This window comes from Tursiops truncatus, chromosome 19 (assembly GCF_011762595.2).
Source record: "Tursiops truncatus isolate mTurTru1 chromosome 19, mTurTru1.mat.Y, whole genome shotgun sequence".
Lineage (NCBI taxonomy): Eukaryota > Metazoa > Chordata > Mammalia > Artiodactyla > Delphinidae > Tursiops > Tursiops truncatus.
The window spans coordinates 50,481,007-50,493,751 of record NC_047052.1 but is presented as its reverse complement, the minus strand read 5'-3'; the positions used below and the strand labels follow the sequence as shown (position 1 = coordinate 50,493,751).

Here is a 12,745-nt window from a genome sequence, read left to right as displayed (position 1 = left end):
CTCTAGTGTGAGGACGGTAAAGGGGGTAAGGCATACACGCGAGGAGGGGATAAAATACAGGGCCCCAAAACACAATCTATGACACCACCCAGCACCTTTCTTCCAACCACAGCCAGCTTTCTCCTGAACACAGCAACCAGGGACCCACTTCACCCTGGAGGACTTACACCAGTGATAACGCAACTCCAGGTGGCATCCAGAGACCACCGTAACCTTGGCTTTGGGGACCACTGAAAGTTCAGTCCTGAAGTTACAGCTCTGTACATATCAAATCACTAATTTCCTGGACTGGAGACCAGGGGCAGGAGGTTCCAGGGTAAAATGGACACACGCAGACACACGCACATTTTGTTAACTTCATCAACATTTATTGAGCTGTGAACCGTTGCAATCACTGCTGAAATGTGAGACTCACCCATCCTGATCCGCTCTCAGCTTCCCCTTGGAAAGGAAGCCTGGAGCAGGACCGCCCCAAACACCAGAGGGTAGAAGGAAGACATGGCGGGGTGCAGGGAGATGAGGGACAGGGGGGGAAAGGAAGAAGCGGGACCAGCGTGCAAAGTTAGACTCCTGGGGACACACGCACACTCCCACACATGCAGGCAAAGACCAGGGGTGTCCATCTCTACCCCAACCGGCAGCCGTGAGAACATCAGGGAAGGACCAGGCGTCCACGAGACATTTCAGTCCTTCCTGTCATGAAGCGTCTGCCGAGAGGGGCTGGGCCAAGGTCACTGGACTGCGCAGAGAGAAGGGGGGAGGGGGCTTCAGACTACAGGGAGAGAGGCCAGATTAAAGGGAGTCACTTCCCTGACTTTAACCTCTAAGCTTTCGCTGTAGTAAACTGCAACCATGAGTAGAACAGCTCTGCTGAGTTGTGTGAGTCCTTCAAGAGAATCGCTGAGCTTGGCGGTGGCCTCGAGACTCCTGAAACTGCGCTCAGAAACCACGCGAACAAGAACCATTCTTCCCCCTTTCTTTTCTTGCGTAAATCCCATTTTTGCTTATTTTAGATGAAATCACCCATTGGTGGACTCCTCTGAATCTAAGCAAACCTTGTGCTGATTTAAGCAAATGCCTCGAGTTACTGACAGTTTGGAGGCGGCAAATGGTGTGTTTATGCAAGGGATGCGCCGTTTGTCTTTAGGAGTTCAAACCCCACAAAGGTGGCCCCCCCTCCACCCCCCACCCCCCCACAGCAACAGCCCACACATCGCCAGCTCATGCAGCTTTGGAATTATGAAATTCTTGATTTTCTTTTTTTAATCTGGGGAGACTCACTTCTTTTCAGACCTGCACAGGAGGCAAGACATTCATATTTTTGTACTGCTTTAATTCAAATTTGCGGGTCCAAATTCCCACTGAAAGCAACCTCGCTCTGCTCTAGTGAGGACGGTAAGAAATGGACCTTGAGTTCAAAGCGTTTCAGAACCAGGTTCCTGGTGCAAAGCATGCTGGGGGCAGGCACCTGGGTCCCCAGTGCCCTGGCACAGGACACTCAGTGCTAGCACACCGTGGGGCGGGAACTGGCGCTCAAGCTTAGAGGGGGGCAGGAAGTGCTTCTAGGCTCTCAAAAGCCAGGAGCCAGAGCTTGGTTATGGCTAGGTTAGTAACCAGGGCCCAGTTCCAGGACAGGTTGGGTTTGGGACTCATCTACAACGTACAGGCTTGAAAATCGAAAAGCAGGCTCAGAAAGTGCTGAAAAGCAGTTCTACGGTCCAGAGAACAACATGGAAACCGCTACTTGTTCTGGTATTGGGCTGGACACTAGTGCTCGGGTCTGGAGCACGTTAGGAACAGGAGTCGTCAATTGTCGTCTAGACGCCGGGTCCCCCTCACCTCTGCCCTCAGGGCCCATTAGGCCTGAGCCAAAGCGGCTTTGATGGCGGCCACCAGCTTCAGAAACTTGCTCTCCGTGTCCACATAGCCATCGCCTCCCTGGAGAAGGGAGGAAGAGGCGAGGGATGAGCTGGGACCAAGATGCCAACCCCAGTCCCAAAACCCCACTAGCCCCAAATGGGGCAGAACGGACAGACAGACATACCTTCTTGGAGTGAACCAACTTCCCCGCTACCAACACTTCAAAGAAACCGGTGACCTGGGGCGTCCCCTCGCCGCACTGGGGAGAAGGAGAGGTGTTGGCAGGGCTGAGATGCCCTCTTGGGGACACCCGCCGTTGCCCAAGGAATGGAGAATGGGGGCGAAGGGTGGGGCTGACCCACACCACCCCCACCGCCATCCAGGGCTGAAGGATGGACATGACCCATGTTTGACTCCTTCCCCATCCCCAGGACCCACGATGTCCAGGCGTCCAGGAAACTCATCTTCTAACTTCTTCTTAAGCTGAAGATACTGCAAAAGGGGGTGCGAGGTCACAACAGGGGTCCACAGGAGCCACGCCAGCTAGCCCCCCTCCCCCATCTTCCAGGGGTGCCTCTTGGGACCACTCTGCTTACCTTGGACTTGTAGCCTCAAGCGCCACTGGTGGGAGAGTGTCCAAGAGAGTGGGTCCCGGGAGAGAGAGGGAGACGGTGGGGATCCAGGGAGAGGCAGGAGCAGAGATGGAGGGAAATGGGGGGGAGCAGGAAGAGATGAAGAGGGACACAGATGACAAAACCAAGCAAGGCACAGACACCCTCAAGAGAGAGGAGAGACACACCGAGTGTTGGGGGGCAGCACACAGATGGGGAGGCAGGGGCACAGGAAGGGGAGAGCCACCCACGCGAGGAAATTCAAACGGGGTGACAAGGAGAAGCCACAGCGTGAGGCAGAGCAGAGGCGGAGACAATGGAGAGAACTGGGTTAGGACAACTGCTGAAATAACAGCTCCACCCCCGCCCGTCCAAGGGAAACCATTATTCCTGGATCCCCAAGGCCCTGCCAGGCCCGAGGATGAAATTTAAACGCCTCCCCAACCCCCCACGGGAGGCTATTTTGGAACTGGAGTCTGGTGCACAGGCCCCCCCCCCGCCCCGGGTCTCAAAATTTCACTTCACCCCCTGCGTGACCGAGTGGCCAGGGACACCGCTAATGCTGTGACAGATGTGAGCCTTTCATAACCCCCTCTGGACATCTCACAGACATGACAGCCAGTGGACCCAGATTCGGGTAACCTGTTATCTGCAGCCTGAACCTCGAGCTACCGACCTGCCACTGCCCCACTCCCAGCCTCAGTTTCCTCACCTGTAAAATGGAGCTAGACACACCCCCTCCCCCACCCCCACTCAAGGGGTTTCCGGGAGAGGAAATTCACTTAACATGTATTTATTCAGCGCCTACAGGCCAGCATGCCTGTGCATGCCAGCACAGTCCTAGGGGCCAGGCCGATCAAGCAGTCTACAGGACGGAACATTCCCTGCAGACCTGGCACTTTTTCACTCTGAACGGAACAATCAGATCAAATGTTTAACACCCAACACACAGTATTCCCTCCGCGGTAACGTTAAGATCACTCCCTCTACAGACGGGAAAAGCGAGGTCAGAAAAAGACTAGGGTTAGTAGCGAAAGGCATCCACTGTATGCATTCAAGTCCTTGCCAAACGCTGGCCAGAAACTTCTCGAACCTTCTCGACTCTGGCCGGCCCCACCCCACGACTGTTCCAGGTACTGGGGGAGGGGAAACCGAGGCGCTGACGGAACCTCCTCTCCCATTACACACTGACCCCCACCTGCTCCCCACACTGAGTCCCGGAATCGGGGGGGTTAAAACAACACACACGTGTCGCAGTTCTACCTTTTGAGACCTGAGACATCTAGAATGTTACAAACTGGGGACGGGGTGGGGGAGGGCAGAGAAATCAACGCCCTCTGTTTCCCACCCCTACGGAATCCTTTTCCCAGTGGAAGGATCCCCATGGGTTCTGCCCCCGACGTCCCCAGCGCCCAGCTCCGCTGGGACAGGGCGGGGCCCGGGCGGGATTCGAAGAGGGGATCTCCGGCCCTCGTGCTCACCAATAAACGACTCGAACGGCAACAGCCATGATTCCGGACCGGAGCATCCGCTACAGTCCAAACACCCGATCAGCACTCCGGCGAGAAAAGGCGAGGTGGGAGCCCCGAGGCGGAGCATGCGCAGAGAGGCCTGGTACTGGGCCTTCCACAGAGCGGACCAACGCCGCGGGGGGGGATGAGGGGAGAAAGGCCCCACAGCGGGGACGAAGGGGGCCCTACGGCTCACCACCACCCTGAGGGCCCCGACGCAAATCTCCCTCCTCTCGCCCTGTGAGGCCAGGGAGCATACCGGCAGAGGGAGTCCCGGGAGAAGCCTTTGCGCGCCCCCTCCCGGATCTCCCCCTCCGGCCTGGAATGGTATGGCCTCGCGGGGCGGGGGTTCAGGGCCGACTGCTACTAGGAGGAAACGGAAGTACAAGCGAAGGGGGTGGTTTTGCAGCGAGGACCTGGGGGGCGGGGCCGGAGGGGAGGCCGAGGGCGGCAGCGAGGCCGAGAGGGCTGAGTCCGAAAGGATTTGGGGTACTCAGGGCAGCCCCTGAAGCTGGGGTTTCCAGTGAGCGCTCCAGGGCCCCTGCTGCCTTATTAAAGCCTGGCATCCGCACCCGGGCGCCCTGATCAGCTTGGCAACCCCCCGCTTTTGCACGTTCCAGTCCTCTCTGTGGCAAGGTGTTCATGGAGAGTGCTGGAAGCTGGAAGCTGGCAGCTGAGTTAAAGGCTTAGGGCGCGATGCCTTTCTCTGAGCCTCAGTTTCCTCCTCCGGAAGATGGGTATAATCGCCTTCAGAGAATATTTACCCATCTAAGAAATACGTACTGGGTACCTACCTGCAGTCATAGGTTCCGAAGATACAGCAGTGAAAAAATAGACAAAGTCCCTGCCCTTAGCTCTGCCCGAGGTCTTCCCACCGCAGCTTCTGTCTTTGATCCGCTGGTTCTCACCTGCTGTGACCCTGACGTCTCGGGGCACTTGGCAGACATGGTTCAAGTTCCACCCCACCTCTTTTGCTGGCTGTGTGTCCTCTGATCTCAGTGGTCTTGGGAAGATACAATGAGCCTCTGATGTAGAGCAGATAACATGTGGCTGGGCTAGTCAGTGTCCCATAAATAGAGGTCTTTTTCAGGCTTCCAAGGTCCTCAGAACAAAAACCCAAGCCTTGGGAGTTCCCTGGTGGCCTAGTGGTTAGGATTCCAGGCTTTCACTACTGTGGTCGGGGTTCAGTCCCTGGTGGGGGAACTGAAATCTCGCAAGCTGCCCGGCTCGGCCAAGAAAACAAGCAAAAGAACCCCAAGCCTTAGCATGCTCTGCCCCTGACTGGTCCCATTGTTCCCTTCTTGCCCCTCTCTTAGTGCCTTAGCCACGTGGAATCAGGGACCTCACCCACTCACCTGCCTCTGGGACTTTGTGCACGCTCCTTCTACCCTCTCCTACTGCCTGACCCTGTTCATCCTCCAGAAATCAGCTCCAACATATCGTAGGGAAAATTTTGTGTCGTGATAAACTATACCTTCTCCATATTGCATCTGTATTAGTTTGCTAGGGCTGTCATCACAAAGCACCACAAACTGAATGGCTGAAACCCCAGAAATTTATTTCACGGTTCTAGAGGCCAGGAGGCAGAGATCAAGGTGTCAGCAGGGTTAGTTCCCTCTAAAGTCTGTGAGAAAGAATTTGTTCCATGATCCTCTCCGAGCTCCTGGTGTTTCGCTGGCAACCTTTGGTGTTCCTTGGCTCCTAAGAGCACCACCCAATATCTACCTTCAACTCCACGTGGCACTCTCCCTGTGTGCATGTCTGTGTCCAAATTTCCCTATTTACTTAATTTTCTTATTTTATCTTTATTTTATTTTATTTATTGGCCATGCCACGTCGCATGTGGGATCTTAGTTCCCTGACCAGGGATCGAACCCATGCCCCCTGCAGTGGAAGTGTGGAGTCTTACCACCAGGGAATTGCCAGGACCCAGTCATTTTAGATTAGGGCCCACCCTATGCCAGTATGACCTCATCTTAAGTAATTGCATCTGCAACAACCTTGTTTCCAAATAAGGTCATGTTATGAGGTACTGGGGGTTAGGACTTCACATATGAATTCTGGTGGGACATAATTCAGCCTGTAACAAGCCATTCAGAGTTATCTGATTCTGTGGGGTTCTGTTTTACAACTCCATAAACTGTAGATAAGTGACGGCATTACAAAATAATTCTTCTGTACAGGCGTGCAAATGAATTCTGTCTGGTGGAGGGACAACCCTCTCTCCCTTAGTCTGTTTGGGCTGCTATAACAAAATACTACAGTTTATAGCTTATACACAACGGAAATTTATTGCTCCCAGCTCTGGAGGCTTCAAAGTCCAAGATCAAGGTGCCAGCATGGTTGAGTGAGGGCCTTCTTCCTGGTTCATAGCTGCCACCTTCTCGCTGTGTCCTCACCTGATGGAAGAGGCAGGGGATGTCTCTGGGGTCTCTTTTATAAGGGCACTAATCTCATTCATGAGAGCTCCACTCTCATGACCTGAGCACCTCCCAAAGGCCCCACCTCCTAATACCATCATCTTCAGGGGAATGCAAACATTCAGACCATAAGACCCCCCCAAATGTTTTGCCTCTATTTGCATTTTTGTTTCAATATTCCTGATCTATAAATGCGTCTGTTTGTTGATTTTCCTTTGAACCAGTTATAACACCTGACAGTGTTAAGTGACATCTTTAACATGTTTTCGCTTTTAGATCAGTATGAGTCATGATTTTCCCTTTTTTCCCCAAAATTATCTTCTAACAATGCTGTCCTCAAGGAAGGCCACCCAAACCCCACAGGCTGGCCAGGGTCCCCATGGGGCTCCCCCATCACTGCCCCAACCACTCTGGTTGTCCCAGGTCTGACGTTTTCTCAGCACACCCAGCAAGTGGCTGGGCACAGGGCAGATGCTCAGAGGTTGTTTTGTTGACTGAAGAGTGAGAGACGCCCCCCTTCTGCCACTGAGAACAAAGAGGTCTCTGTTGCCCAGGAGTAGAGGAGGCTGGAGACAGTAGTCACGCTTCTGGGGTTGGGAATGCATCCCTTGCTCACTCTCTCTCTCACACACACACACACAAATGGTAACACACAGCTCTCCCCCTTACCTGGCTACACAATTGCACATTCAGACAAACCACAGCCCAGCCAGAGACACAACGCAACAGCACAAACCTCTATTCTGCTACACAATGACACAAAAACACACCAGGCTCTCCCTATACAACAGCGCAGTCCCTACCCAGCCAGGATCACGACAACTACACCTCCAGATGCGCAACTCACGCACTATGGCTGCCGCCTCTACCCGGCCACGTGGTGGAACACACAACTGTACCCTGGACAATAACACAACACACATGTATCCGGACAGAGACACAACAGCTCGCCCAGAGATCCCGCTCACTGGGACACACAATTGTATACAGAGCACACACTGCTGCATTTGGCCACGGACACTGATACACAACCGCACAGCTGCACACAGAGACATGATCAGTAATGCCCACGGACACACACACACACACACACACACACACACACACACATTAACCTACCAATAACCCAGACAGACTCTCACTTGGATGTATCTGGGCATGAACACCATTGCACAACCACACACCACCCCAGGGACACACCCAGGCAGAGACACTGCAGCCCAATCACACAGCACATGCAGGCTCCCGCTCACAGCCTCACGGTGACCCACACCCAGGCTCGGGCACACGCAGTAAACAGACGTGGTCCCTGCCTCCTGGGGCTCATGTTATGGTCAGGGAGACGGACACGGGAAATCATAAATAAATAAGGATTCCTATTTACTTACAGCATAGTGAGTGCTGGGAAGAAAAATAAAGCCAGGAAGGATGGCAGGGAGTGCTGGGCTGGGGAGTTTTGTAAATAGATCAGGGAAGGCAGCTCTGTTATTAAATACACAATGAAACAAAAGCCTCCTTCAGGCCTAAATGGCAGGAAATGTGTTATCCCATTTTACAGATGGGCAAACTGAGGTACTTGGATGAGGTCACGCCAGGCACAGAGCATGGATATGACCCCACTGTCTGGCTGTGGAGCCTGTGCTCTGAACCACCTTCCTGTCGGCAAGATGGAGAAAAGGGGGGTGGGCAGGTGGGGTGGGCCAGGTGGGATGGGGAGTTGTCAGGGACCCCGAAAGCTCCAAGGGGTGAAGGAGACCTGGACTTCCGAGAAGCCAGGAGGTCCAGCCTCTGCCCCACCCCTGCCCCAGGGAAGACGCTGCCCGAGACTCTGTGTCTAATCTGGTGGCCCTGGAGAGTGACCTGGAACCCCATCACGCTTCCAATGTCTTCAACACCTTGATGCAGGTAAGGCTAGCGGCGGGGCACCCCACCTGACTGTCGTTCTGCCTGGGGCCAGGGCCTCCCTGAGGCTGTGGCTCCTCCTGTGCGCCCCCACCGCCACCCCAGGGACGACCACTGAGCCCTCCGCAGACCGGGCCTGTCTGGGGAGGACCCTGACTCCACCATTCATGGGACCAGCACGTGCAGAGGCCCCCGCCTGAGAGGGAGCCTGGAGCATGTCCTGAAGCACTGACCTGACCTTGTCACTCCTCTCTGTGGGCCCCCCAGTGCCCTCTAGACAGGTCCAGACTGTTTAGTACTATTCACTCTTTCATTCATTCATTCAACAAACATTCACCGAGACCCTGATATATGTTGTCCCCAGACGGAGAAGACCCAGAGTGGGCGGGGCTAAGTTTGGAGGCATCCAAAGGGGCCATCTGACCAGCCTGGGAGGAGGTCAGGGAGGGCTTCCTGGAGGAGGGGACTTTGAGTTGACGAGGAGGAGGGAACCTGGCAGCAGGAAGAGCAGGTCCGAGGCCTCTGTCACTGGTGCCCACCTTCAGCTTCTCCAGATCTCCCACACCGAGACCAAGCAGGGTGCCGTGCTGCACCCTACCTGCATCTTCGCCAACATCCCCAAGGTGCTGCACACGCAGGAGCAGGAGGCCAGGGGCGGCGACGAACCGAGATACCGTGAGCCCAGGCGGGGGTTGGGGGAAGCCCTCCACTGGGGACGTGAGGGACAGGACAGTGACCTCAGGGTGCCCCTCGCCGTCTGGGGTTACCCCCTCGCTCCTCCCCACACTCTGCCTTCTCTGGGACTGCTGACGTGGGACCTGCAGGTCCCAAGAGCCAGACCTGGCTGGGTGGCCTTGGCAAGTCCACCCCTTGCTGAGCCTCGCCCTCCCCATGAGGTGCTGGCTGCCCTGAGCCCTGAGCCCGTCCCAACGCCTGAGCTTTTAGCAATTAGAGCAGCGGCTGCCGGTAGACCTGTCCCGGGAGCCCCGTGAACTTCAGGGCTTGGTCCTGCCTGGGGGGCTCCCTCAGCTTTTCACAAAGCTGCTCTGTACCTTCATGCACATACGTCTTTGCACGGCCACCTGCTTTCCTCTGTCTTGCAGATACCTAGGTGTAGAAGCCCCGGATCAGAGGGTGGGTGTATGGTTAACTTTTCAAGAAACTGCCCAACTGTTGTCCACAGTGGTTGTAACAGTTCATGTTCCCACCAGCAGGGGCGCCAGAGTTCCAGTTGCTCCATCCTCATCCTCGCCAGCACTTGGGAGAATCAGTCTTTTTTTAAATTTATTTTTATTTATTTATTTTTTGCGGTACGCGGGCCTCTCACTGCTGTGGCCTCTCCCGTTGCGGAGCACAGGCTCCGGACACGCAGGCTCAGCGGCCATGGCTCACGGGCCCAGCCGCTCCGCGGCATGTGGGATCTTCCCGGACCGGGGCACGAACCCGTGTCCCCTGCATCGGCAGGCGGACTCTCAACCACTGCGCCACCAGGGAAGCCCGAGAATCAGTCTTTTTAATTTCAGCATTCCAATGGACCTAGGGAAGTATCTCACTGTGATTTAAATTTGCATTTCCCTAAATATTAATGAAGTCTTTTCATGCCCTTATTTGCCAGTCCTATGTCTTCTCTGATGAAGTGTCTATTTCCTCAGATCTTTCGCCCATTTTTTATTGAGTTGTCTTCTTCTTATTACATTGTAAGAGTTCTTTATATATTCTAGATATGTCTTTTGTCAGATATCTGTTTTGCAAATATTTTCCCAGTCTGTGGCTTGCCTTTTCCTTTCTGCAACAGTGTCTTTTGAAGAGCACGACTTTCGACTTTCATTTTGGTGAGTCCAGTGTATTTTTTCCTTTAATTATACTTCATGATTTTGGGTGTCATATATAAGGTATCTACATCAAACCTAAGGTCACTAAAATTTCTTCCTCTATTTTCTTAGAGAAGTTGAAGGGTTTTATATCTTCTTTTAGAGCTTATGCTTTTTTTTTTTTTTTTCTTATCTGGCTTCTCATCTTGTTCAAATCCATCACTGCCACTTGGCCTCTTGGAGAGATAAAGATTCAACCTGCAGGCATCAAGGGGGTGAGGGAGCTAGAGTGTCAGAAGCAGTTGCTATAGCAGTCTTGGGTCGGCTAGCCTTAGAAAAGTCCGCATGCAAGGTTGGCCCTCGCCTAGCATTGGGGAAATTGGCTGATAAACATTTTCCTCCACGGATATGAAACTTCCCTAAAGATAAGAGTGCTCAGTCTGCCTGGACTGTACGAAACAATATGGTTTATGCTGCTGATGTCTGCTTGCTTTCTGGAAGTCTGGAATTTGGGTACATGCTGGGTAGAGGGTACCTACGTGAATAGCCTCCCCAAAACGCTTGGGTCCTGAGTCTCTAATGGACTTCTTTTTTTTTTTTAAACTAATAACTTTTTAAAAAATATTTATTTAGTTGCACCGAGTCTTAGTTGCGGCACATGGGCTCCTTAGTTGTGGCATGCGAACTCTTAGTTGCGGCATGCATGTGGGATCTAGTTCCCCTACCAGGGATAGAACCTGGGCCCCCTACATTGGGAGCGCAGAGTCCTATCCACTGTGCCACCAGGGAAGTCCCTCTAATGGGCTTCTCTGTGCAGAAACGTTGCATACACATTGCCGCATTTTCATTGCTGGGGAAACGTGCTCAGGGTGAGCCCTCATGGGAGGGAGTGAACATAAGGAATCTTGCACGCGGATTTCTCCAGACTCTCCCATTATGATCCGCTGCGTGTCCTACTATGTCACTATAATAAATCAACTCTAGGGAGTTCCCTGGTGGCCTAGCAGTTAGGATTCCCGGCTTTCTCTGCTGTGGCCCGGGTTCAATCCCTGTCGGGGAACTGAGATCCTGCAAACCGCATGGCACGGCCAAAAGAAATCAATCCATCAACTCTATACGGACTCCTCTAATACCTTCTAGCAAATCCCTGAACACGGGGCTGGTTTGGGGACCCTGACACAACTGGTAACCCTGGTCAGACCCAGAGGACGGAGGGTACGCAAAAGAAAAAGTCTAAAACACAAACCACGCCACGCTGTTCGCTGTCCCATTGTGTGTGGGCTTGAGGGGGCTGCCAGGAATCGCTTTATGAAATTTCTACTCTACTGCACTAGGTACGGAGAGAATGGGCATTTTTCACGGATTTGGGATATAATTAATGCAAATTCCAAATGCTTACTTCCACTCCTGAATGGCCAGGTTTTTACATCCAACTGCCTACTTGCCACCGACAATTGGGCGTCTAACGGACACCAGCAACCTGAGGTCCTGATTCGCCCACCCCACCTCTGGGCCCCTCCTTCTCCGGTCTTCCCCATCTCGAAATGGCAACTCCAGACCAGGCAAAAAAACCCTTGGAGTCCATTGGCTTCTTTCTTTGTAGATCAGTCAGTGATGGTGGATTTACTTTCACAGTGTATCCCGGATGTACCCACCCCTCTGCACCTCCACCTGCGGGCGCTGTTGGAGACCCTACCACCTCCGGGAAGGACTCAGGGAGCTCCTGCCCTGCCCTACTTTCCCTCACAGTCTGTTCCCTATGCGGCCGCCAGGGGGCGCCGGTCCCCACCAGCGTCTGCTCACTCCCGGCTTCATCACCCAAAGTCACCGTGGACCACAGGCCCAGATGTTCTGACCCCCTCTTTACCTCTCTGATCTTATGCCCTCCTCACTACGTTCCAACTACTCTGGCCTCCTTGCTCTTCCCGGAACAAAACTGACACGCCTCTTCAGTGGTTTTTGGGGTTTTGTGGAGTTTTTTCCTTTTTTAAAAATTGAGGTTAAATTCACATCACATAAAATTAACCATCTTAGAATGTACGATTCAGTGGCATTTGGTACATTCACGGAGTACATCCTGTATTTTTAAAAAATGGTCTTGTGATCATTTCTTATAGGAAATGGTGGCGATGGGAGACGGGAGTTGTGTGTGTTTTAATTGTGGTAAAATACACCTAATCTAACACTTAACATTACAAGCATTTGGTACAGTCATAGTGTTGTGCAACCGGCACCTCTATCTAGTTCCAAGACATTTTCATCACCCCAAAAGGAGGCCTGTATCCATTAAGCAGTCACTCCCCACTCCCCCCCTCCCCCCAGCCACTGGAAACCACTAATTTACCTTCTGTCTCTATGGATTTGCCTGTTCCGGACATTTCGTGTAAATGGAATCATACAATACGTGATTTTTTTTTTTGATGTGGACCATTTTTAAAGTCTTTATTGAATTTGTTACAATATTGTTTCTGCTTTATGTTGTGTTTTTTTTTTTTTTTTTTTTTTTTTTCTTGTGGCCGCGAGGCATGTGGGATCTTAGCTCCTTGACCAGGGAATGAACCTTCACCCTTTCACTGGAAGGCGAAGTCTTAACCACTGGACCTCCAGGGAAGTCCCTACATCGTCTTCTG

The 12,745-nt window shown here is 52.9% G+C and overlaps 1 protein-coding gene across 2 annotated transcripts; it reads right to left on the bottom strand.

Annotated features, from left to right (window-relative positions):
- Positions 1–346: 346 nt before the first annotated feature.
- Positions 347–4,103, bottom strand: SELENOW (selenoprotein W). 2 transcript variants are annotated; one of them, XM_073796080.1, is made up of 6 exons: positions 3,953–4,103; positions 2,457–2,481; positions 2,299–2,352; positions 2,045–2,119; positions 1,840–1,938; positions 347–772 (listed from the first exon to the last, which is right to left on the bottom strand). In XM_073796080.1, exons 1-5 carry the CDS (start codon positions 3,997–3,999, stop codon positions 1,858–1,860), a joined length of 282 nt encoding a protein of 93 aa, XP_073652181.1. In that variant the 5' UTR covers positions 4,000–4,103; the 3' UTR covers positions 347–772; positions 1,840–1,857. The 2 variants fall into 2 exon arrangements, with proteins under 2 accessions (XP_073652181.1, XP_033701648.1); XM_033845757.2 differs by having other exon boundaries at positions 347–739; positions 3,953–4,088.
- Positions 4,104–12,745: the final 8,642 nt, after the last annotated feature.